Source organism: Acanthochromis polyacanthus, chromosome 11 (genome assembly GCF_021347895.1).
Source record: "Acanthochromis polyacanthus isolate Apoly-LR-REF ecotype Palm Island chromosome 11, KAUST_Apoly_ChrSc, whole genome shotgun sequence".
NCBI lineage: Eukaryota > Metazoa > Chordata > Actinopteri > Pomacentridae > Acanthochromis > Acanthochromis polyacanthus.
Window position 1 is genome coordinate 38687706 of NC_067123.1, and position 26358 is coordinate 38714063.

General features: G+C 39.2%; 2 protein-coding genes and 3 non-coding genes across 7 annotated transcripts in view; 4 read left to right on the forward strand and 1 right to left on the reverse strand.

The window, feature by feature from the left end:
- rps5 (ribosomal protein S5) overlaps positions 1 to 3782 on the forward strand; it is a 256311-nt gene extending 252529 nt beyond the window's left edge. For both annotated transcript variants that reach the window (XM_051955780.1, XM_022213668.2), the window contains exons 2-6: positions 911 to 1014; positions 1263 to 1472; positions 2131 to 2259; positions 3419 to 3517; positions 3667 to 3782. In XM_051955780.1, the coding sequence (XP_051811740.1) occupies positions 911 to 1014; positions 1263 to 1472; positions 2131 to 2259; positions 3419 to 3517; positions 3667 to 3735 (611 nt within the window). In that variant the 3' untranslated portion in view covers positions 3736 to 3782. The remainder of the gene's footprint in view (positions 1 to 910; positions 1015 to 1262; positions 1473 to 2130; positions 2260 to 3418; positions 3518 to 3666) is intronic.
- On the forward strand, positions 1059 to 1191 carry LOC127536294 (small nucleolar RNA SNORA3/SNORA45 family). Its single transcript, XR_007945286.1, has one exon. It is a non-coding gene; the product is annotated as a small nucleolar RNA SNORA3/SNORA45 family (small nucleolar RNA).
- On the forward strand, positions 1889 to 2021 carry LOC127536295 (small nucleolar RNA SNORA3/SNORA45 family). The gene has a single exon (XR_007945287.1). It is a non-coding gene; the product is annotated as a small nucleolar RNA SNORA3/SNORA45 family (small nucleolar RNA).
- Positions 3214 to 3346, forward strand: LOC127536296 (small nucleolar RNA SNORA3/SNORA45 family). Its single transcript, XR_007945288.1, has one exon. It is a non-coding gene; the product is annotated as a small nucleolar RNA SNORA3/SNORA45 family (small nucleolar RNA).
- On the reverse strand, positions 3783 to 23467 carry ddah2 (dimethylarginine dimethylaminohydrolase 2). Of its 2 annotated transcripts, none has more exons than XM_022213667.2 (6): positions 23357 to 23467; positions 21109 to 21421; positions 18682 to 18870; positions 15484 to 15603; positions 13518 to 13661; positions 3783 to 4717 (listed from the first exon to the last, which is right to left on the reverse strand). In XM_022213667.2, the coding sequence occupies exons 2-6, from the start codon at positions 21406 to 21408 to the stop codon at positions 4598 to 4600; spliced, it is 873 nt and encodes a 290-aa protein (XP_022069359.2). In that variant the 5' UTR covers positions 21409 to 21421; positions 23357 to 23467; the 3' UTR covers positions 3783 to 4597. The 2 variants fall into 2 exon arrangements, with proteins under 2 accessions (XP_022069359.2, XP_022069358.2); XM_022213666.2 differs by having other exon boundaries at positions 21109 to 21557.
- Between the last annotated feature and the right edge of the window lie 2891 nt (positions 23468 to 26358).

Here is a 26358-nt window from a genome sequence, read left to right on the forward strand (position 1 = left end):
AATATAACAAATAAACAATAGGTATGCAAAAAAGACCATGCTAGTGTTTAAACAGGATAAAAACAGCCTAGATTAATGCTGCAGTTCAGTGAAAACGGTCAGCGGTCAGCTAGGGTCTGCTGCAGCTTCTGTTTAAACATGTAAAGTGATGGAAGACATGACAGTTTCAGAGCTTTTTTTCCAATCGACTGTGGCAGAGAAGCGAAAGTAATTCCAGCCAAAGGCAACCTTGGGGATAGAGAGTGTTATAAGATTACTGGATCTCAGGTGGTAGTTGTTATGGAGGGGTGGAGGAGTCTTCCCTGATGGGGTCTGGTGGAGTTGCCTGGTGTGGAGGGGGAACCAACCAATGGCGGGTGAAGAAAGGTGCACCAGTACCCTGATGGGGGGGGGGGCAACATAAAGGCACACGAGGGTCCCGATTCCTCAGGTTGCAGGGGTTTTCCTGGAAAATGATCAATGGTGTCTTTTTGTTAAGGAGAACAAGTCAATATTCTGATTCATGCTTCTCAGATATGAATGTTTGTTGGTTTTGTTGCATCACTAGGACAATTACTCAGACCCAATGACTCATAACAGAATATTTTTAAGTAAAAGTACTAATACAGAAATGTAACAAAATACTCCATTACACATCCAACATGAAAAATCAGTTGTAAATATGTAACATTGAACACCAAGTTAGTGCAGCTTTTATTACATTTACTGTTGATTTCTTAGACCAGCAGCATTTTAATCAGTTGTTGAGTCGTTTACAGCTTTCACACCACAGTGTGAGTTGTTTTGTTTTTATACATGTATCATTAAATGTTGCTATGATTGTTTACACACCACTCAAAGGCCCACTCTGAGCCATGAAAAACTTTGATGTGTTGTCTTTGCTTTATAATATGTTAATGTTTCTCCACAGTGACTGAGTGGGAGACTGCCCCAGCCGTGGCTGAGACCCCAGAGATCAAACTCTTTGGCAAGTGGAGCACTGACGATGTGCAGATCAACGACATCTCCCTGCAGGTAGGCGGCAGAAAAGAGCGTCTTCCATCATTCTGCTGTTGTGAAGCGAGGCTAGAGTCACGCCTGGACGCTGACCTGTTGTCCAGGTGTGCTAGAGCGCTCGCAGAGGAAACGTCTCTGCTTATTCATTGGCCGTAGCCTCATGTGGTCCAGCCAATCACCGGCTCAGAAACACCGCCTGCCTTTTAATGTGCTGCTTTCAGACGAGTGTAACCTGTGGAGTCTAAAGTTCTCGCCGTTCTGTGCAGGATTACATCGCTGTGAAAGAGAAGTATGCCAAGTACCTGCCTCACTCTGGAGGACGTTATGCTGCCAAGCGTTTCCGTAAAGCCCAGTGCCCCATCGTGGAGCGTCTGACCAACTCCATGATGATGCACGGCCGCAACAACGGCAAGAAGCTGATGACCGTACGCATCGTCAAGCACGCCTTCGAGATCATCCACCTGCTGACCGGAGAGGTACGTTTACCACTTTGTAATACATATTATATACAGTTTACTACTTTATAATATGTATTATTTACCGTTTACCACTTTATAAGCCATATTATATACCATTTACTGCTTTATAATCCGTATTATATACCATTTACTGCTTTATAATCCGTATTATATACAGTTTACCACTTTATAATGCAGAATACAGATTAAATGATTGGTTTTTTTTTGTAGCGTGACAAAAGCTGCATGCACAGCAGCGACTCAGTTATTGTAAATATGGAGCACAAAATGCAGCTTTTATTAAAGTTAAAGTTGATTTCTTAGACCAGAAATGCATTAATGAGCTGTTGAGTCGTTTACAACTTCCACACCACAATGTGAGTTGTTCTGTTTTATACATGTTTAATTAAATGTTGCTGTCGTTGTGTATTTTAAACGAGGCTAGAGTCACGCCTGGACATTTTCCCGTTGTCCCGGTGTGCTAGAGTTCTCGTAGAAGAAACGTCTTTGCTTATTCATTGGCTGTAATCTGCTGTGATCCAGTCAATCACCGACTCAGACACACTCCACACCGACCTGTTACCAGAATGTGGTGTTGACTCGTTTGTTGTATTTGCTTGTATTCATATTTTTGCCACTTTTTTGTGCTGAATTTTCCCTCCCATTTTGCTCCCAGAATCCCCTGCAGGTCCTGGTCAACGCCATCATCAACAGCGGACCCCGTGAGGACTCGACCCGTATCGGTCGTGCCGGTACCGTCAGGAGGCAGGCTGTGGACGTGTCGCCCCTCCGCAGAGTCAACCAGGTAACGCAAACACCTGATTGTTGTCTTTAACTCCCCTCTCAGTGAATCTGGACCCGTGTAAATAATGAAGTCAGCCTCTTTCTTTACATTTAAAGTAGGGCTGTCAAAGTTAAAGCTCCATCATCATGATTAATCTGATTAAAAATTAAAAAACGTCTCAATGCGTTTTGTCCAAGTAGGTTTACAATGACGCAAACGGGGAGTTGATCCTTTAGTGGCAGAACCAAGCAGCTCCACATGGAAGACCATAAAGAGGACGTCATGTTTAACCCTCCTGTTGTCTTCATAAAGGCACTAAAAAATATTGTTTCCTTGTCTGAAAAAAAATCAAAGAATTCCCCAAATTTGTGAAAATTAGCAAAACCTTCAGGAAGAAAATTCCAATAATTTCTTAAAAGTTTTATTTTTAAAAAAACTCTAAATCTGGTAAGAAAATTATTGTAAATATTTTCAAAAAATATCTAAAGTAATTCCATATATATCAGTAAAACTTCTAATATTTTCATTAAAAAAATCAACCAAAATCCAACAAATTTGGTTGATTTTTATGTGAATGTTCTTAAACATTTTAAATATTTTTTTTCTACCAAAAATGTTGAGAAAATATTTTTTTAATTATATTAACCCACAGGAGGAAAACATTAGAAGTTTTACTGATACATATGTAATCACTTTAGATAATTTCAGGACTTTTTTGGGGACATTTTTACTAATTTTTTGTGAATATTTACAAGAATTTTCTTGCCAAATTTGGGGGATTTTTTTAAAAATAAAACTTAAGGGACACTTTCAAGGCATTATTGGAATTTTTCTTCCTGAAGGTTGTGCAAATGTTCAGGAATTTGTGGATTTGTTTTGTTTGTTTTTTTTTGCTGAATTTTTGGATATTTTTCAGATGATGAAACTACATTTTTTGAGCATTTCCAGAGCAGTCCTTGTACATTTCGTGCGTTAAACGAGGCTAGAGTCACGCCTGGACATTTTCCCGTTGTCCCGGTGTGCTAGAGTTCTCGTAGAAGAAACGTCTTTGCTTATTCATTGGCTGTAATCTGCTGTGATCCAGTCAATCACCGACTCAGACACACTCCACACCGACCCGTTCTTCCACTGATGTTAAACTCCTGAGTGTCACTGTGTTAATTTGTGCTTCTTCTTCTAGGCCATCTGGCTGCTGTGCACAGGAGCAAGAGAAGCTGCTTTCAGGAACATCAAGACCATCGCTGAGTGTCTGGCTGATGAGCTGATCAATGCAGCTAAGGTAACACTTAAAATATCCTATTACAGCCTCCCAGTGCTGATATCTTTTAGTGGTCAGAGCTGAAGCATAACTAGAGTGCAGGTGTAGTAATGATGGATAAACTTGCTGAGAATCTCCTCGTATTAAGCTCAGATTTCTCTGTCTTCCAGGGTTCATCTAACTCTTACGCCATCAAGAAGAAGGACGAGTTGGAGAGAGTCGCCAAGTCCAACCGTTAAACATGTTCGCTTTCTAACAAAACAAATAAAACAAGGAGAAATTTCAATGGCTGTTGGAGCATTTTTTAATAGAATTTCACACACATTTTGGTTTCTGAAATGGCTATGTTACACCAAGATAAAACAAATGCAGTTTAATGACAGTTTGTGGCGCTTCATTGGAATAAACACTGTAAAAATGTAGTTCAAGCACTAAAAGCTGCAGCTTCAACACTACAATCTGCTTTAGTTTTACCCTGGTGTTCCTAATAAACTGGCAGCTGAGGATATTACACAGGAGCAACACAAATACGATCAAAAGTCAGCTGAATTTTATCTACAGTTCCTACAAATACTACCTTAACAGCTAGATGTCCTTTACTTGTCACTAAATGAACATTTCAAATACTTCAGTACTGAAATGAATACGAACATGTTGCATTATGGGATATAAATGAAAGGTCTGCAGGTCTGAATTCAGCATTAATGAGCTTTAAATGTTCTGTTATTAGCTGTAAAATCAGTCACAATAGCAGGTTTGCAGATTAGGTGGACACTGGTTCAATTTTGTGCTACTTTCTAGGTCTAAAATGAATTAATTTTGCTTAAAATTATCACACTGATAAGTACAAAAAAGGGTTATTTAAAATTCCAAACTGCATTTTTTACATTACACTTTGGTTGGCATCAGCATAAAATGTGATTTATTTATCTCAGTGGTCGATTAAACCAGTGAAGCTACAGCTGGATTAGTGGTTTCATGAGGAAACTGTGGGTGCAGCAGGGGGCGCTGCTGTGCCGAGAATCAAAGGATCTCTGTCAGCGTCTCTTCTAGCAATAAATACTCAACTGTACTGGTAAGTGTTCGAGGCCTCACCGCTGCTCAGAAATACGTGTGCTTCCTGTTGATGAGGAGGCAGAGGGAGGACAGCGACGCTCCGAGCTTGGAGGCCTCGCTGCAGGCCGTTGGCAGCAGGGTGTAGTCCGGCAGCTTCTGGAAGGCCTGAGGAGAAGAAAAACAGCTCAATCGTCACCTCTGGCTGCACTGGACGGCTAATAGAGGAAAGGAAAAAGTGCTTCAGTGTTTGGGAATCAGCTCAACGACCACTCCTTGGGTGACTCACGGCTGTAAGCTGGGTGTTCATACAAGTTATTGAACAAGATTTTTTTGAAAAAAAAAAACTTTCTGTGCATTTCTTACCACAAGTCTGATTATTTTTCTTATCTAATGATCTTCCTTTCCTTTTCACTAAATCCTTATAGTTTGGTGTGTCATCCAAAATGTGCCAAAAAAAGGTCATAGTTTAGTATGTCATCCAAAATGTGCCAAAAAAAGGTCATAGTTTAAGGACATCATCCGAGGGGCGCCCGTATAGCTAAACAGGTTAAGCGGGCAAACCATGTATAGGGGCTGGTCTCCGACGCAGTGGCCTGGGTTCGATTCCTGCTCATGGCCCTTTGCTGAATGTCTTTCTTCCACGTTTCCTGTCTGTCTCTTCACTGCACCCCTCAATAAAAGCCGAAAAAGGCCCAAAACATAAACTGTTTTTTTAAAAAAGTATGTTGTCCACAAATGGACAAAAAAGTCATTTTTTTTAGTTTAGTTTGTCGTCCGAAAATGGCCAATAATTGTCATAGTTTCATATGACGTACGAAAATGGACAAAAAAGTAATAGTTTAGCATGTCGTCTGAAAATGGACAAAAACATCATAGTTTAAGCATGTCGTCCGAAAATGGACAAAAAAACGTCAAGTATGTCGTCCGAAAATGTAAAAAAGATGTCATAGTTTCGTTTGTCGTCCGAAAATGGACAAAAAATGTCATAGTTTAGTATGACGTCCGAAAATGGACAAAAAAGTAATAGTTTAGTATGTCGTCCAAAAATGCACAAAAAAGTAATTTTTTTGGTCAGAAAATGGACAAAAAACGTCATCATTTAGTATGTCGTCTGAAAATGGATAAAAAACGTCATAGTTCAAGTATGTCGTCCGAAAATGGACAAAAAACGTCATCATTTAGTATGTCGTCCGAAAATGGACAAAAAACGTCATCATTTAGTATGTCGTCTGAAAATGGATAAAAAACATCATAGTTCAAGTATGTCGTCCGAAAATGGACAAAAAACGTCATCATTTAGTATGTCGTCCGAAAATGGATAAAAAACGTCATAGTTTAGTATGTCGTCCGAAAATGGATAAAAAACGTCATAGTTCAAGTATGTCGTCCGAAAATGGACAAAAAATGTCATAAGTTAGTATGTTGTCCGAAAATCAACAAAAAACGTCAGTTTAGTAGGTCGTCCGAAAATGGACAGAAATCGTCGTATGTCGCCCGAAAATGGACAAAAATATCATAGTTTAGCATGTCGTATGAAAATTGACAAAAGTCATTTTTTGTGAGAAAATGGATAAAAAACATCATAGTTTAAGTATGTCATCCGAAAATGGATAAAAAACGTCATAGTTTAGTATGACATCCGAAAATAGACAAAAAACGTCATAGTTTAGTATGACATCCGAAAATAGACAAAAAACGTCAGAGTTTAGTATGTCATATGTATGACTATACTGTTATGCTAACTTTACATACTGTTTGAATTTTACTGCTAGCTATATATGGAGTATGTTTAATGTCAGAGCCGTACATCATAAGAGTAAATTATGAGTCAGTTTTCAATGTTAGCTTATACTTTGTCTGTGCCACATATCCTGTCATGCATGTATCCAAATGTGTGTTGTGTTTTCCTTGCTTTCCCACCCCTCCCTCTTCTCCCATCCCTCCCCCTTGCCCTCTTCTGTCCTTCTCAACCCGCCCGGCCAGCAGGCAGATGGGTCCCCCCTATATAGAGCCGGGTTCTGCTCGAGGTTTCTTCCCTGTTAAAAGGGTGTTTTTCCTTGCCACTGTCGCCTTTGGGCTTGCTCTGGGGGTCAAGCATATGGGTTCTGTAAAGCGTCTTGAGACGAGTTGACTGTAATTGACGCTATATAAATAAAATTGAATTGAATTGAATCCGAAAATGGACAAAAACGTCATAGTTTAGTATGTTGTCCAAAAATGGACATAAAACGTCATAGTTTAAGTATGTTGTCCGAAAATGGCCAATAATTGTCATAGTTTAAGTATGTTGTCCGAAAATGGCCAATAATTGTCATAGTTTAGTATGTCGTCCGAAAATGGACAAAAAAGTCAGTTTAGTATGTTGTCCAAAAACGGATAAAAACGTCATAGTTTAGTACGTCGTCCGAAAATGGACAAAAAACGTCATAGTTTAGTATGTCGTCCAAAAATGGATAAAAAAGTCATAGTTTAGTATGTCGTCCGAAAATGGACAAAAACGTCATAGTTTAGTATGTTGTCCAAAAATGGACAAAAACGTCATAGTTTAGCATGTCGTCTGAAAATGGACAAAAAAACATCATAGTTTAGTATGTCATCCGAAAATGGACAAAAACGTCATAGTTTAAGTATGTTGTCCGAAAATGGACAAAAAAGTCATAGTTTAGTATGTCGTCCAAAAACGGATAAAAACGTCATAGTTTAGTATGTTGTCCGAAAATGGACAAAAAACGTCATAGTTTAGTATGTCGTCCAAAAACGGATAAAAAAGTCATAGTTTAGTATGTCGTCTGAAAATGGACAAAAACGTCATAGTTTAGCATGTCGTCTGAAAATGGACAAAAAAACGTCATAGTTTAGTATGTCATCCGAAAATGGACAAAAACATCATAGTTTAAGTATGTTGTCCGAAAATGGCCAATAATTGTCATAGTTTAGTATGTCGTCCGAAAATGGACAAAAAAGTCATAGTTTAGTATGTCGTCCAAAAACGGATAAAAACGTCATAGTTTAGTATGTTGTCCGAAAATGGACAAAAAACGTCATCATTTAGTATGTCGTCCGAAAATGGATAAAAAAACGTCATAGTTTAGTATGTCGTCCGAAAATGGATAAAAAACGTCATAGTTCAAGTATGTCGTCCGAAAATGGACAAAAAATGTCATAAGTTAGTATGTTGTCCGAAAATCAACAAAAAACGTCAGTTTAGTAGGTCGTCCGAAAATGGACAGAAATCGTCGTATGTCGCCCGAAAATGGACAAAAATATCATAGTTTAGCATGTCGTATGAAAATTGACAAGTCATTTTTTGTGAGAAAATGGATAAAAAACATCATAGTTTAAGTATGTCATCCGAAAATGGATAAAAAACGTCATAGTTTAGTATGACATCCGAAAATAGACAAAAAACGTCATAGTTTAGTATGTCATCCGAAAATGGACAAAAACGTCATAGTTTAGTATGTCGTCCGAAAATGGACAAAAACGTCATAGTTTAGTATGTTGTCCAAAAATGGACATAAAACGTCATAGTTTAAGTATGTTGTCCAAAAATGGCCAATAATTGTCATAGTTTAAGTATGTTGTCCGAAAATGGCCAATAATTGTCATAGTTTAGTATGTCGTCCGAAAATGGACAAAAAAGTCATAGTTTAGTATGTTGTCCAAAAACGGATAAAAACGTCATAGTTTAGTACGTCGTCCGAAAATGGACAAAAAACGTCATAGTTTAGTATGTCGTCCAAAAACGGATAAAAAAGTCATAGTTTAGTATGTCGTCCGAAAATGGACAAAAACGTCATAGTTTAGTATGTTGTCCAAAAATGGACATAAAACGTCATAGTTATGTCGTCCGAAAATGGACAAAAAAGTAATAGTTTAGTATGTCGTCCGAAAACGGACAAAAAATGTCATAGTTTAGTATGACGTCCGAAAATGGCCAATAATTGTCATAGTTTAGTATGTCGTCCGAAAATGGACAAAAAATGTCATAGTTTAGTATGACGTCCGAAAATGGCCAATAATTGTCATAGTTTAGTATGACGTCCGAAAATGGACAAAAAAGTAATAGTTTAGCATGTCGTCCGAAATGAACAAAAAGTATTATTTTGTCAGAAAATGGACAAATAATGTCATAGTTTCGTATGACGTCCAAAAATGGATAAAAAATGTCATAGTTTAGTATATTGTCTGAAAATGGACAAAAAAGTCATAGTTTAGTATGTCGTCCAAAAATGCACAAAAAAGTCATTTTTTTGGTCAGAAAATGGACAAAAAACGTCATCATTTAGTATGTCGTCCGAAAATGGATAAAAAACGTCATAGTTTAGTATGTCGTCCGAAAATGGATAAAAAACGTCATAGTTCAAGTATGTCGTCCGAAAATGGACAAAAAATGTCATAAGTTAGTATGTTGTCCGAAAATCAACAAAAAACGTCAGTTTAGTAGGTCGTCCGAAAATGGACAGAAATCGTCGTATGTCGCCCGAAAACGGACAAAAATATCATAGTTTAGCATGTTGTATGAAAATTGACAAAAGTCATTTTTTGTGAGAAAATGGATAAAAAACATCATAGTTTAAGTATGTCATCCGAAAATGGATAAAAAAACGTCATAGTTTAGTATGACATCCGAAAATAGACAAAAAACGTCATAGTTTAGTATGTCATCCGAAAATGGACAAAAAACGTCATAGTTTAGTATGTCATCCGAAAATGGACAAAAACGTCATAGTTTAGTATGTCGTCCGAAAATGGACAAAAACGTCATAGTTTAGTATGTTGTCCAAAAATGGACATAAAACGTCATAGTTTAAGTATGTTGTCCGAAAATGGCCAATAATTGTCATAGTTTAAGTATGTTGTCCGAAAATGGCCAATAATTGTCATAGTTTAGTATGTCGTCCGAAAATGGACAAAAAAGTCATAGTTTAGTATGTTGTCCAAAAACGGATAAAAACGTCATAGTTTAGTACGTCGTCCGAAAATGGACAAAAAACGTCATAGTTTAGTATGTCGTCCAAAAACGGATAAAAAAGTCAAAGTTTAGTATGTCGTCCGAAAATGGACAAAAACGTCATAGTTTAGTATGTTGTCCAAAAATGGACATAAAACGTCATAGTTATGTCGTCCGAAAATGGACAAAAAAGTAATAGTTTAGTATGTCGTCCGAAAATGGACAAAAAACGTCATAGTTTAGTATGTCGTCCAAAAACGGATAAAAAAGTCAAAGTTTAGTATGTCGTCCGAAAATGGACAAAAACGTCATAGTTTAGTATGTTGTCCAAAAATGGACATAAAACGTCATAGTTATGTCGTCCGAAAATGGACAAAAAAGTAATAGTTTAGTATGTCGTCCGAAAACGGACAAAAAATGTCATAGTTTAGTATGACGTCCGAAAATGGCCAATAATTGTCATAGTTTAGTATGTCGTCCGAAAATGGACAAAAAATGTCATAGTTTAGTATGACGTCCGAAAATGGACAAAAAAGTAATAGTTTAGCATGTCGTCCGAAAATGAACAAAAAGTATTATTTTGTCAGAAAATGGACAAATAATGTCATAGTTTCGTATGACGTCCAAAAATGGATAAAAAATGTCATAGTTTAGTATATTGTCTGAAAATGGACAAAAAAGTCATAGTTTAGTATGTCGTCCGAAAATGGACAGAAAACGTCATACTTCAGTATGACTTCCGAAAATGGACAAAAAAGTATTTTTTTGTCAGAAAATGGACAAATAATGTCATAGTTTAGTATGTTGTCCGAAAATGGACAAAAAAAAGTCATAGTTTAGTATGTTGTCCGAAAATTGACAAAAAACGTCATGAGGGGCACCAGTATAGCTCAACAGGTTAAGCGGGCAAACCATGTATAGGGGCTGGTCTCTGACGCAGCGGCCCAAGTTTGATTCCTGCTCATGGCCCTTTTGCTGCATGTCTTTCCCCCGCTCTTCTCCCACGTTTCCTGTCTGTCTCTTCCCTGCACCTCTCAATAAAAGCCGAAAAAGGCTCAAAAAATAAAATATTGAAAAAAAATGTCGTTTGAAAATAGACAAAAAATGTTGTAGTTTAGTGTATCATCCGAAAATGAACAAAAACATCATAGTTTAAGTATATCGTCCGAAAATGGATAAAAAAAAGTCACAAGTTAGTATGTCGTCCGAAAATGGACAAAAAAACGTCAGTTTCGTATGTCGTCCGAAAATGTACAAAAGATGTCATAGTTTAGTATGTCGTCGGAAAATGGACAAAAAACATCATAGTTTAGCATGTCGTCCGAAAATGGACAAAAAAATGTCATAGTTTAGTATGACGTCCGAAAATGGACAAAAGTCATTTTTTGTCCGAAAATGGATAAAAAAGTCATACTTTAGCATGTTGTCTTAAAATGGATAAAAAACATAGTTTAATATGCTGTCCGAAAATGGACAAAAAACGTCAAGTTTAGTATGTCGTCCAAAAATGGACAAAAAACGTCATAGTTTAGTATGTCTTACAAAATGTGACAAAAGCATCACAGTCGTCCTCAGTCTGCCTTAATCCTGATACATAATGAAACAAAATTAGAAAACAGTCATTAATATTTTAATATAGTCAAAAATCACCTCTAAGCTCAATATAGTGGAACAACAAATGCCTGAGGATGTCATATCTTGCAGTTATCTGAGCTTCTGTCCTGCCTCCTTAACAGGTCAAATATGAAGGGTAACGCAGTGAGAGAGACAACAGCTTCAGAAGATATTTCAGCTCCTGGAGCCAGAAAGAGTTTCTATTGTGCAAACTGTGTCTATATTTAGATCTCTGCTCAGATTTACATCAGTTTTGGACAATTATCTCATGGCCTGTTAATCCAGATCAATGAGAAAGTTCAGAAATAAACGTAGCGTTGTGATTCTTAAAGACATGCAGCAGTTTTCAGACTATTTTTAGACAATGAAGGCCTCTGACTTCCACGAAGTGAATGAAAGGAGAGCAGACAGTAGTAACGTTTCACTAAGCACTTAAGTACATTAACAGGTTCAGAATGTCTTTGGGCATTAAAGGTACAATCCACTGATTAAACACATGAAGATCCCTTCACTCATCATGGGGAGAACACCTCAGTCTGGACAAGCAGAATCACTACAATAGACACGCTGTTTTCTATCCTGTTTTAAGTAAATCTAAGCAGAATGAACAGGAAGTTCACCAACACTCTGAAAAGATACTGTACTGGCACAAAAAAGTGGAAAATGTATATACACATACCTGGCCAAAAAACAATCACCACCTGGATTTAACTAAGCAAATAGGTAAGATCCTTCCATTGAATTCTTAAACAACCATGTTGGAGGACATATCCTGTGATCATGGAAAGGATGTTAATCTGTTTCAGAAGGGTCAAATTACTGGCCTGCATCAAGCAAAGAAAACAACCAAGGAGATGAAACAACTAAAATCACGATAACTGCCCAAAGCATTATTACAACCTGAAGGATAGTGGAGAACCATCATCTTCCAGGAACAAATTCTTTGACAATCGTAGGAAAACACAACTTTGTGCTGGTTTTTGACATTTTTAGGACTGGTTTCAGACGGTAATCTGACTGGTTCTGAATGTTTTTTTTGGATTGGTTTAGGTTTGATTTTGGTCCTGGTTTTACACCTGGTTTCACAATGTCTTGGACTTTTTTAGGAGTAGTTAAGGTTTAAGACATTGTAGGACGGATTCAAACTGTCTCAGGCAGGTCTTGGACTTTCTTTTTTAACTCCAAGAACACCAAACCTACCATCAAGCATGGTGGTGTCTGTATCATGCTCTGTGGAACTGGAGCTTTCCACAAAGTAGATGGAATAATAAAGAAGGAGGATCACCTCCACATTCTTCAGGAAAACGTAAAACCATCAGCAGCAGGCTGATCTTGGACACAGTTGGATGTTTCAACAAGACAATGTGTCCAAACACACATCAGATGCGGTAAATAAATGGTTCCATTGGGCTGGAATGAAGGTTCTAGACTGGTCTCCCCAAAGTCCTGATTTAAACCCATCAAGAACCTGAAGAAGCAAGTCAGAAACACCACAAATTTGTCAGGATCAGGAAGCATGAGATGGACTGTCCTCCACAGAGTCCAGACCTCGGCCTCATTGAGAATCCTTGGGAAGTTCTGGAGAAGACTTTGACTCTCCCGCCATCAATATAAGATCTTGGTAGAAAATTAATGCAACTCTGGACAGAAATAAATGCTGTGACACTGCAGAAGTTTATCAAAATGATGCCACAGCGAATGAGTGTCGTACTCAAAGGTAAGAGCGGTCCAACAAAATATTAGAGTGTGCGATTTTTGCAGTGTATTTAGGAGTTGGACAATTCTGTCCTCAGAGACTGCTTCTGAAAGGAGAGTTTGTAAGCCTACTTGTAGCCTCGGCCAGGGGGTGTTTTCAGTCAGTTTATAACGAGTCTTTCAGAGTTAGTGTGTGATCTGCCTGGTTTAGTCTGCAGGAAATTGCGAAAGCTCCTTTAACACATTTTGCTGCGACGGAGGAAAGAAATTCCTGAAAAGCACGAAACAAACGGCTGTCAAAGATGATGAGCAACGACATACATGTACATTACTTATCAGCCTCTAGAAACAAAGAAAAACTCCTGTGAACATCACGCCTGCTTCATTTTTATGTCATTGTTGGTGCAAGGTGCAGAGAAGTTTTGATACTGATGTTTATAAAATTAATAAATTGTCCAAAAACTGTTGCATGATGTCATCTTGGACTGGAGATAGAAAAGTGCTGTTTATCATTACTAACTGTAGAATTCAGGGTGTTTGGACCTTTACAAAAAGCTTAAAAATCTGGAAAAACTTGCTTTCAGCTTCTGTAATTCAGCCAAACCTCTCCCAACTCTTTGCATGGACACACAGGAACATAAAAAAGTGCTCCTTTAATTGGGCAAACTGAGGTTCTCTGAGAATCTGCTCAGTCATACTCACTGAAGCGCTGTCAGGACATTCCTCTGCAGGCCTGTGCAGCAGGAAGTCTCGCTTAGACGGACCTTTGATGTAGATGCAGTTTGCGGCCGATTCCTCCGGGACACTGAGCACTTCATAGTGGTGATCAGTCAGCTGTTCCATCATCTGGACACAAACGCACACACCCAGCGTCACACACAGACTCACAGGCAACACGAACGCCATTAATAACATGATGTCAACAGATGTGTTCATGTTAGAGAGGGAGGGATAATGAATGACTGACTGATGAGGTAATATGAAAACTATTGACTAGTAACAGACGCTGGAGCCTCACTGACAGGAATATAACACTTAGAAACAGTCTCATGTTATTAAGCAGCTTGTAAATTGTTTGGGTGTGCAACATTATTCAAAAACAGACAGATTTGGATGAAATTTTCAGGGAAGGTCACATGATTGTGATCCTACTACAAATCCACTGCTGGGGACCATGAATGTTTGTGAATAATTCCTACTTTTTAAAGAACATTTTAATAGTTTGAAGACATTTTAAAGTCATTTTGGGTGCATTTGAGTAACTTTTTAACCCTTCTAAGCCATCCTAGACCATTCACTCATTTTGAACAGTTGAGAATTTTTTTTGAGCAAGTTCTGGACAAATTTCCAGTAGAAAAGACTGACGTTACAAAATTAACCTATAAAGTTTAAATAATAGGTATAAGATTATTCATAGTGTGGTCTTACCTGATTAATTTGCATATTAGGGATTAAAAACTTATAGTTTTGTTATTTATGTGCACTAAGCATCTCCATCTGAGGATATTTATTTGCCAGCTGACCTAATCAATCTGCATATTCATTCACACATGCTGTTCCAAGTGACTAATTTACATTTACAAGCAGTCAGACCCTCGATTTTGGATACTACGATCTCTCCAGCACTGACACATGCAAAATCTAAAGCTAACTACGGCCTCAAACACTGAAATACACCAGCATGTCTGGATGAATATGGAGAGTCATTAGGTGATATACTGCTTTGTGCGACGTCTTGTCTCTTAAAATCCCAGCAGCAGAAGTAAACAGTGTAAAGTTTGCATGAAAAAGGAGACGAATAAACTCCAAAACCCTATAGTGGGTCTGAAAGATATTTTTTATTTATAAAAATCTATAATCACACCATTTATCAGAGGCACATTCTATAAAAAACACAAAGAAGCACCGGATTTTTTACTTTCCTCTGCTTCTTGAACTAGTCAGGTGTGCAGTTTTGATGGAAAAAAATCAAATTCAAGCGTAAAATTATGATATTTAATCAAAGTAACTTTAATTTACATTTTTTATTTTAAATTTTGTCAAAAGTAAACCATCTGTGCTAACTGTAGAAAACCATAAAAAAAACATCTAAAATAAGAGTTTTTAGACACTAACGCAGGGGAATTTGGGATTTTTTTGGTAGTTATGACACCAAGAGCAGACCAAGACAACAAATTACAAACTGTTTAGAGGAAAACTAACACACAAAAAAACTCCCAGTGAGCTGCTTGGCTCAAGAGAGAAGACAGAAGGAACTCTGCTGTGGTCAGAAGAAAAAATTCAAGGACTTTTTGGCTGAACTGCAGGCTGTGTTTAAACAGATTTAAACTTAAAATAAATGTAATAAATTAGCTCCGGTATTGGTACCACCGCTCAACGGTCAAAGAAATTCATTATTTAGTTTGATGTTTATATGACTGATGGAGTTGTAACTGTGTCAAACTGCACAGAAAACATTCCTGACTTGTTTCTCTACTTCTAGTCGTGGTTGTGATGTTTCCATTGAGGTAAAGGACTTAATCTTGCAATGAAAAATGATCCCACAGTGACGGCAACAGAAAAAACACGCAGAAACTTGGAGTTCAGAGACTGAATGTCAGATATTCAAAGCTGGAATTCTCCTTCAACATGATGTATTATATTTTTAAATTACTCCACTCGGTCTTACCCGGAGCGTCTTCTTGGCTCCGTCGCTGTTGCTGATAATGATCGTGTCTGGACCTCCCATGGAGCAGATGTTCTTCAGTCGGGCTCCTCCGCAGACGGGAACGGTGGACACGGCGAAGTCCTGAACAGATGGAGGGTTAAAGGTTTAATTCACACTCTGTCTCTTCAGGTTTCTAATAAAGGTTCCCTCATCCAGCTTGGCAGCAGGATTTTATCCACGGTGGACGTCTGGTCATAGCAGGAAAAGAACAAGTGCAGCTGATGTCATTCCTGCCTCCCAAGTCTTAGTCAGAAATGTAGCGTCACAGTGGAGCAGCGCTGGACATCTGCATTGTTCCTCGCCTGTTGAAATGACGTAAACTGAAATTGATGGAAAACCCTGATAAGATACTTTATCATTCCACATCATCAATCACTAGGGCTGGACCCAAATATCCCGAATATCCGGATATTCGTTCGCTACGGCACTATCCGGATATTAATTTGGTATCCGAATATTCGCCCCCCAACCCCCCGTCGGACGTTACCGGGCGGAAAGAATATGCCGCGTTAATGTCTTCCCTCCGCCTTCGGCCCACATCGGCACTTATGTCTATAACATATACACATGTCGATGTGATCACTCCCTCCTCCCCCCAGACGAAAATATTCAGAGCTTGTCTCTTCCCTGCGCCTTCGGCCCATTTCGGCTCATCCCGCCGTGTTCTTCGGCTCATTTCGGCTCCTCCATTCATGTTTGTAAACACCACCCGAATGGCCGGGTGGCTGCCGACTCCGACGTCGCGCTTCACTTCGTTGCATAAACACAAGACAAGATGCCGAAGACCTCTGCTGAAGACAAAACGAAGGCAACGAAGGTCGGTTTACACTGGGTTCAATCTGTCATCAGGAAATGTTGGCCAGAACTTTCTAAAAATGAGAAAGGATCCGAATTTTCGGGCCGTCTGAGTCACAAGCCGCCGCGCCGCAACCCCCTCCGTCGGACGTTACGGGGCGGAACGAATATTCGGATATTCGTCTTTAATAGGGCCTGAATATTCGGAGGCCAGAGACCACTATTCGGGCCAGCCCTATAAATCACACCATGATGGAACTCCTCTCATCTGTTGGAGAAAGTGTGGAGACCAATCCATTTCCATGTCCTCTGGGACTGGCCACTGATTACACACTACAGGAATGATGTTTACGGAGCACTATGGATGTTTATGGAGTTTATGGACCCTAATAATGGAGCACTGCAAGACATCTATGAACGTGTAATTCCTCTTTGGAATAAAAACTGTTTATTTTGGATGTTTACCACAGGAATGGAGAAAAAGGATAAATATGTATTGAGCGTTTTGTTGGTTCTATAATCGATAACTAAGAAATGGTTATCACAGCATGGTGGGATATAACACTGGATGTTTATAAGATGGAAGAGATGACAGCGTTTATAAATCAAAAACAAGTCTGTTTTTAGCAGAAAAATGGGTTTTGAATGAAAAAATTATAAAGCCCAATTTAATTTTGAGTCTGAACATTTAAAGACAATGTAATGGTCACTCCCTAAAGTTCTGCCCACATATGTATCTGATTCCATTGATACCGGAATCAGAAATTGAGAGTTGGACGATATCGGCACATCGCTTATTGGCAAAAAAATATCGGACAGCTCTACTAAAAATTGTTAAAACCGATAAAGAATTTTAAAAATAAACGATGTAAACTGAGCAAAGCCTGAAGTATGTTCCTGTGAAACACAACACTGAGGATGTCTGATGAAATACTTTGGCGTTCCCTCTTTTTCATCTGACCACATGAACCCACCCACTTTAATCCATTCCAGACACAAAGCAGCAGAAAACACGTTCAACACGACCAGATGCAAAGTAAAAGTGCGCCTCGATCACATGTGTGTGGAATGCACTTAAAAGAAGCGAGGGGATCCATCCTAACGGGACGGTCGCTGTGTGGTCTCCATTATTGGGCCAACGGAGCGACCTCATTCATCACTGTTTACAGACAGGAAGTCCCTGAACGCTGCACGGCTAACGGCCACCTGCTCACTCTGGCAGCTGGGTTTGTTTTCTGACCAGACTCTTGGCATCGAGACCGTCTTTGTCACGCCGGCTGAAAATGTAAACCCGCTGATTAGTTCATGGTTTATTGATAGGTTTCTGTTTGGCTTTTAGGGAGCGTTTCATAGAGAAAACAGTTAATCTATCTACATCTTTTCTGCAGCAGATGTGAGTTGATAAACCTCCATTTGAAGCTGAAAAACTTCTCATGTAACTCACTGAACTTTTTCCTAAATCACAGAAGATACGTACCATTATTTACCAGCATGATCGATCTATCTATGCGATTCCTGACATAAGTTAATTTTAAAAAGTGCTACTGTGAAAACATCCCACTATCTGATTGGCTAAACATCAGTTTTTCAAAGATTTCTACAGGCGTTTACGTTTTTACACAATGATTTCAAATGCAAACCTATATCTGCTCCTAATATCCGTTAATCGTGTCTTTAATCACGGATATTTACTGTCCGTATTGGCAAACATTTTTCGACTTAATTAAGCATTTTATTGGATTACATTAAGGTCCAAAAGTGACCTCTTTGCTACAGTAAATGTATTTTTTCATGATTCTAGATGCCTTTAATGTTCAACGATGCACGGCTTGAATGATAGCAATTACAAAACAATAGTTGCACTAAAGAACTTGGATTTTGTAGCTGAGAAGTTTCTAATAATAATAATTACCTGTATTTGTATGATTCTGTCTAATGTTGTGACTCAATAACTTGTTTCATAAATTGAAAAAACTTCTACTGAGGCCACTATACGCTGGAAGTGTTAAAATCTTTAATCCTTAAACTCTCTTCAGCCTGACTTCTGATTAAAATATGGCTTCCATTCCTATTTACCTATTTCATTGATTTTATGTTGCTAAATTGTAATTTGTTCTGTTTCTTTTTAAATTATTCTGTTAGGCTGCTGCTTTGTGTGTTAATCTATCCCTTTTTAATCTACTTGTTCTGTCTTATCGGCTTATCAGTCGTCTGTGAAACACCCTGAACTGCACTAAGCTGGTTTAAAGGTGCCAAACAAACTGGAGGTGTCAGCGTCCACACACCAGGGGGCGCTGCAGAGAGGAGTCAACCTGCCATGTTTTCCACACAGATTCATGCCAGCAGCAGTTTGATGAATCTCACCCTGAAAGTGTCAGCGAGCACCTCGGCTCCTCTGCGGTTGGTGTGGGGCGAGATGCCGACGAAGAACTCCCTCCCCGTGAAGAGGACGTCGCTGCCCTCCAGCGTGGCCCCTCCGGAGTCCCCCTCCTCACCCCCCATCTCCACCACGGTGAGGTTGAGCTCCGACATCACCCTCCTCACCGCCTCCACCTGCAGGAAGACACGTTCAGCTGAGAGTCTGAATGAGGAGGTAATAAAACCACAGATTTTAGGTCCTTTCTTCAACTTCCAGACAACCGGCGGTGAATAAAACACTTGTGAATAATTCTTTTATCCGCAGGAGTTTAGGTGAGGCCACATGTTTTTAAACTTGGCTTGTCGGTGTATTTTACAGGTCAGTAATGTCTGAATAAAGTTTTCAGTTCCTTTAGTTGGCACACAGAAGCTCAGCTGAACCTATAAAAATTCTAAAAACATTAAAGGCATTATGGAGGATGTTTTTTTTTTGTTTAATTTGTCTGATTCACATAAAATGAATATACTGACCTTTAGTGGACTTGTATGTATGGTCTCTAAAAGAATAAAAAAATTTAAAAAATAACTGTGGACATGGCAGGACCTGAAAAACATCAGCCAATCAACGCGCTCAGACCGAGACGTTTGGTTTGCTCCCTTTCCTGTCAATCAAAAATCTTCCGGCTCAGGCCTAGTTACGTAGATTACGTACGCCTTGGACTTACGTGTTTTGTGTATGTGTTGCTTTGGTATAGCTTCGTAGTTAGCTGGTGACTTGTTTTGCTCATCTTTTTTTACATAATGGCAGATAAAGATCCAGGGGGACCCAGCCGTAAAAGACAACTTCACGAGTCCTACGCAAGTTTCTGGAGGGGGGCGTTTCTTCGTAAATGTTAAGAGGGGGGAGGTTAGAGGGGGGTGAGGGAGAGGTTGTATGTGCGCATGCGCATGCTACGTTCAAAGTCGTAGGAAATTAAATCTCCTCTAATGCCTTTAATATAAAAATGGACTGAACTTTTCAAAAATAAATTTTTAAAAAAACACATCATAAATTAGTATTTTCTTGGGCTGTTCTTTGAAGACAATGCCTTATTTCTCTACAAGCCTTTCCATGGAATCTCAGGAGAAAATATTAGGATATTAATAGCCTGCAAATGTTTCGTTTTTTTCTCGTATTTTTGCATCGAGCACACAAAGTACCCAACGCTCAGACACAGTGGTCAAACTATTTATTAGATTTCCTTACAAAATAAAAGTTCATTTTACAGCTTGGTCTTAAACAAATTCTGTCTTCTCTACCAAACCTGAGTATAAAATCTGATACACAGAAAAGCTGACTTCTGAAGCTTTTCATGATTATTCAGACAAAACAAGTCAACAGAAGAGGTAGGATATTCTACTAGTAAGTGCGTCCCTCATGCCATCGTAGATAGGTCAACAAATAAATCTCACTTTCGGTTTCATCAAGCTCACACAACCAGTAAAGTCTGTCCTCTGGTGTGGCTTTAAACCTCTGGGGATAATGGCATAACTGCACACAAGGATGTCTTTTCTTTTAATTATTCTACACAAAGTTCTACACTACAGCTAGCCTTTACAAAGCAATAAATTTACAATTTGTTTATACTACATATTGAGACCAATTTTCTTCATACATGAGCAACATTTTGCTGCTAAAATAGTGTCAGCTATTATTAATTATTGCCTTGAAAGTTGTAAATACTGTTAGACTTTTAATACAATTTGTATGTCTATAGATTTTAAAATTAGAAGTGTTTTGTTTATAGTATTGTACAGCAAGTTTTACTAACTAAAGTATGTACTAGGGCTGGCCCAAATAGTGGTGTCTGGCCTCCGAATATTCGGGCCCTATTAAAGACGAATATCCGAATATTCGTTCCGCCCTGTAACATGCGGTGGAGGGGCGAATATTCGGATACCAAAATAAATATCCGATCCCACCGTAGCGAACGAATATTCGGGTCCAGCCCTAGTATATACTAACCTTTAACGTTAATGTTACTAACCTGCCTCTATCTATCTGAAGTCAGTGTTAATATTGTCTCGTGTTTCCCTAAAATTCTTTCCAAGAGCCAAAGTGTGACTGGAACATCTGACATCCACATTTGAAGCACAACAAACATTCAGCTGCCAAAAAAAAAAACCCAAAGTCGCTGCTTTGAAAAACAAACTTGGATAAATATGAGGAAAAACATGGAGAAGGTCAAAGTAAGTTGAGCTGTTTCTCCTCCTAAAAAGGTCGTTTTTCTGCAGAACCATTAATCAAAATGCCACAAGTGACCGGCGTAAACAAAGCTAATATTTATACTGACATGAACTGAGACCAGAGCTTAAAAGCAAGATTAAGTGCATTATGAAAAGGATTAGGGCTGCAGAAATGAGTTCCTAAAGGCGGCTTCTTGTCGCTCTTACCTCGCTGCGTCTCTGCTGTTTGAAGGGTCTGGTGATGAGCGCCGTGTCCCCCTGGATCACGGCCATGTCCTCTATCCTCCAGCTCTCCGGCAGCTCGGGGTCGGGGGGGATCTCGATCAGCTGGAGGCCCACCTTCTGCCTCAGCGCTCCGGTCAGGCAGCCGAACTGACGCTGAGCTTTGGCCAGTTCCACGGAGGCCTCCCCGTTCTCGCGTCCGTCCGCCGCCGGCTTCCCAAAGGTCTCCGGGATGCCTCGCACCACGGCGTGGGTGAAGCGGCCGTAAGGGCACATGTTGGCCATGATTTCAGTAACGCTAGCAGCAAATAGTAGTGTCAATAAGTTTGTTGTGGCTGGAGAAGTGTTTGTCTGGGAAAACTCTACAGGAAGCTAATGATGCGAGTTTAGGAGATCCAGGAGGAGAATGGAGAGCATCTTCTTCCATCCACCGCCTACATTGCAAAAAAAAAAAAAAAAAAAAAAAGAAGTTGTTTTTATGGTAAAATTCTGGCAGCTGTGGTTGCCAGAACACGACTGTAAAATTACAGTAAAGAAGTATATTGATATTGTTGATTTTAGGGTAAAAAAAAAAAAAATGTGGTTCATTCCATATTTTGCTGTAAAGTTTTAACCTTCAAAGAAACTTTAGTTTTACGTAAAAATTTACATGAGAACATGTAAAATGGAGTTTGTGTGTCCTATTATAAATATTACAGCATTTTTTCCATTATCAGCACAACAGTTAGTGCATATTAAACTTTTAATGTGAATTTTTAACAAACATCTCGATTAAAGCTGTCATAAATATTAAGCCATGTGTCCGTTCATAAGTTTGACAGGTTCAAAGTGTTTTATTTACATGAAATAAATGCAAAAATCTCCATGTTGCTTGTTAGAAATACTACAGCATGTTTACATCAGTAGAAACCGTGAAAACTGGTGTTCTTTTGGAGAAAAACAAAAATGACAGTATTGATGGTATATATATTACAGCATGTCTCCACTGAATGAGGGCTGGACCCAAATATCCCGAATATCTGAATATCCGTTCGCTACGGATGTATCCGGATATTAATTTTCGTATCCGAATATTCGGACGTTATGGGGCGGAACGAATATTCGGATATTCGTCTTTAATAGGGCCCGAATATTCGGAGGCCAGAAACCACTATTCGGGCCAGCCCTACACCGAATAACTGCAAGAGAAGGGAAATGAGAACTTTTTCTCCTGATTAACGTATTTAACAGTGATTCACTGGTAAATAAACTGTGTCAAACTGTTATAGAGTTTACAGATTTTTACTGTCAGAGTTTGACAGTTTTTCACAGTGTAATTTACGAGCATTTTTCACAGTGTAGTCTCCCATCTAAAGAGTGGAAGCAGGCGATTCCAGCCTAAAACAGAGGAATATCAGAGCCAACAAACTAAAAATATTGATTTACACCTCCAGCATCATCTGTGAGACATCTCAGGGTCACGTCCCAGGCTGGGTGGAGAGATGAATTGGTATTCTTGAGATGAAAATCAAACTCAACACTAAAAAAACTACACTTAATTGTGGTGTAAGTTTGTAAGACAAACTAAATTATCCCCCACAAAACATCCAAAAGGCAGCTGAAATAACAGACAGAGCTGGAAGCAGACAAAGGAGCATTGTCCGAGGTCAGATCATAAGGAAACATTATTCAGAAGTCCTGCAACATGCTGCAAAGCTTGTTCATATCTGAGCAGTGGGCTCAGATTTGGCACAATTGGCCTTTTATCATCTTCGGAAGTCGCCCACTGTGAGGCTGCAGAAAGGGACTTGGGTTTTCCTCCATACAGGATGTCTCAAAAATCTGCCTTATAACTTATGCAACAAGTGCTGGGCTTTGATATTCAACTTATTGTGCCATGAGGAAGAACATATAGCAGATTTAAGATGCTTACATGCAAGTTTAGGCTCAGTTATCAGTGCTTAAATTTAGTGTTCGGGCTTCATTTACACCAGCATTGTTATCAATACGGATCATTTTAGGGTTTCAAGCCTGCACAGTGAAGTTTTGAGTGTTTCCAGCTCTATAAATCAGAGTAAACCTCCGCCATACGCACAACAAAACATCCCGAGTGTGTTTCTGCAGGAGTGAACCGCCCCTCAGTTCAACGCTCTTCCCAAATACTTGTGAGGATGTTCCACATCTTTCTAACGGCCGTGAACACTCACACAAAAGCACAAACAACAACCACAGACGTACATTTAGGTTGGCCTACCTGTTTTCAGCGCTGTGTGTCCGCCTCCGGCAGCGTTTTCCTCCGTTTTAATTTAATTTCCACAGCAGCCCAGTTCCCGTCACTCTGCGGGTCCCTTCTCTATGCCGAGTGTCAAAATGGCGGCTGTGAGTACGCACGTGTCCTGTTACTTATTTCAAAATAAGACGAAAGCCGTTATCTGACACGAAATGTGTCACGTTGCAGCACATGTCCCTTTTTTAAATTTAATAAGTGATTAAAGGAATAACGGGGTAGTCTAAATTATAAAGTATTTCTACTTAGTTGTTGAAATATTTAAATTTCGCGACCGTTACGATCTTATTTTTAAAACCACGCCACAAAACTTGTGCTCTTCTTCGTGTGTTTTCGGCGCCTTGATGGAACCTCCAGCCGTTCATCCATCCTCCTCCCCCACACACGTCCCGTCCTGGCCGGGGGACCATAGACTATATAATAAAGATCTTTATATACAGCCTGTGGGCCGGACTCAATCAGCCTGGATTAAACCGATCAGCCGCAGTTGTTTATTCCTCCAGTTCTGCTCAGGGACGCTGCACAGTCTGGACTAATGGCGAGGAGAAAACTACGAGCTTACTGTAGAGTTTAGCCATGCCAAAGTTCATCAACAAAGATGGCTAATTAGGCGTTAAACTGCAGTAAAGTCAAAGCAAATCAGACACCATTTTGTCCAAAATGCAACCTCTATCTCATCAACATGATAAACAGTTTCCTTAAAAGCCTGCTGTATATAACCTGATACATATTTATATATTATTCCACTACTGGCAGCTGAAGTTGTATTTTGCCCCTTTTCAAAATGGCTGCTCTCTTAAACTTTTAGGAAAGTCATTGCTAATTTTCAGTAAGTAAAGCAAAAATAACATCTAAATTGTGACTCTTTTTTTTTAATAAGTGTTTTCTTCACTGAAATAGTGCATATTTACTAAGTAATTTATTGCTTACATTTCAATTAACTTGTGTTAAAATGTCTGTATCAAATGGGTCCGTGTAGGGATCTGGTATTTGGATCTTGTGTTCTGAAAAGGGTACTGAAAAACAAAAAAACGAGTGGTTATTTGATTTTCGTTTTAAAATACAAAAATTAAAATTGACATACAAGGCGTTTTTCCTTTTCATGATCAAAAAGGGATAGACAAAATTTTTAAAATGCTTTGATATTTAAATGGTTGTATTTATATAGCGCTTTTATCCAAAGCACTTTACATGATACGTCACATTCACCCATTTACACACTGATGGTGGGAGCTGCCATGCAACTGCTAACCACGACCCATCAGGGGTTAGATGTCTTGCTCAGGGACACCTCGACATGAGCACGATGGGCCGGGGGATCAAACCACAACCCTCCGGTTGTGAGAAGGCCACTCTACCCACTGAGCTATGCCGCCCCAGAATAACAGAAACTAAAATCAGTAAGAGACAAAAACGAAAAAAGGTCCGGAAGTGGTCATCAGCAAGTGTGAAGGAATTTTTTTCAAAAAACATTGTTTTTTGAGCAACACACCATACTATGACTTTAACTCAGAGATTTCAGGTATCAAAAGGTGGTTTAACTTTTGTGAACTTTCTGCTTCAACTTTAAACTAAATTTCCTTCACTAAGCCAGCCCTCTGGACTTCCAGTAAGCTGTGTTCCTATTGGCTGTCCAGGTGGCTGCTTGGTGTAATCAGGAACACCTGAGCAGCTCAGTGTCTTCCTGCTTTATACTGCAGTCAAACATTTCCTCTGCTTCTCTTCACTGAACCTGGTTTGGCTCTGTTGCTTTAATTTGTTCTTTAGGCGTTGGCTTGCAGCTTCCAGCAGTAAAATCCTCTTTAATGTGTTTCTTGGTGTGTTTTAGGGCTTTGTACTGGATAGTTGTCTTGGTAAATGTGGTTCTTTAGCCACAGTTACATATCTGTGCTCACTAGTCTGGTTCTATGCAGTTTCGATGATGACGTTTCACAAGGACGTCAGACCGTAAGTACGGACAGTTACATAGTGAGAAACGGTCTTCTTACCGCAAAGATACAAAGCTGCTTGTCTTCTCCTCCGGCATCAGGAAACGTCTTCAAAGTTTCTTCAAATCCAAACAAAAGACAATCAAAAGTGCAAACTAGTGGCATTGGTGCATTCAGGTGCAGTCGGGAATCAGAGTATCAGTAAATTTCCAACGAAAATTTTGGGGGGCACACGGGGTGGCCAATCAGATCATGGAAGTTCCGCCACTTATTCCACCTAAAATTGACTATTGTAGACCTTGGAGGTTGGTCTGATGGTATATTCCACCAAACATCCTTGAACATAAACTTAAAAAGTTCCTTCAAAGGAATACTCCACCTAAAATCCTTCAATGTAGACCGAAAAATCTTGGTGTGAAGGAGTATTCCACCTTAAATGTAGACCTAAAGGATGGTTTGGAGTAAAATCCTACTCTAAAATCATCCAATGTAGACCTAAAAGGTTGATCTGATGATATATTCTACCCAACATCCTGGAACATTTACCTCAAAGGTTGGTTTAATGGTATATTCCCAGAAAAACCCTTGAACATTGGGCTTATTGGTATATTCCACCCTGAATACTTGTACATATACCAAGAAGTCAGTGTAAAGAAAATGTAGACCTAAAAGGATTGTTTAAAGTAACATTTAAACTATTATTTTCACTATTTAGTAATCTGCTATCAGTCAGAACCCTGGCAAACTTATTTTCATCAGTTTTTTAGTGGAAGTCACAAATATAGGAGCTCTTGGTTTTTACTGGCGTTACTGAGTCAAAAGTTGCTGGTTCAACACAGACATGTTCACATGCATCCACAAACCTGTCACCACTCGAACACCCACAGACAGGCGGCCGGCAGGGCCGAGGCTCGGCAGCATCCTCAGACCCACGAGTCGGGGAGTCAGTGAACTTGTTGGTCCGGTTTGAAGGCCTCCGTGTGGTCCAGTAGAAGTCCACATAGTCGGTGTTTGCTTTGAACCACAGCGACTGGCCGGCAT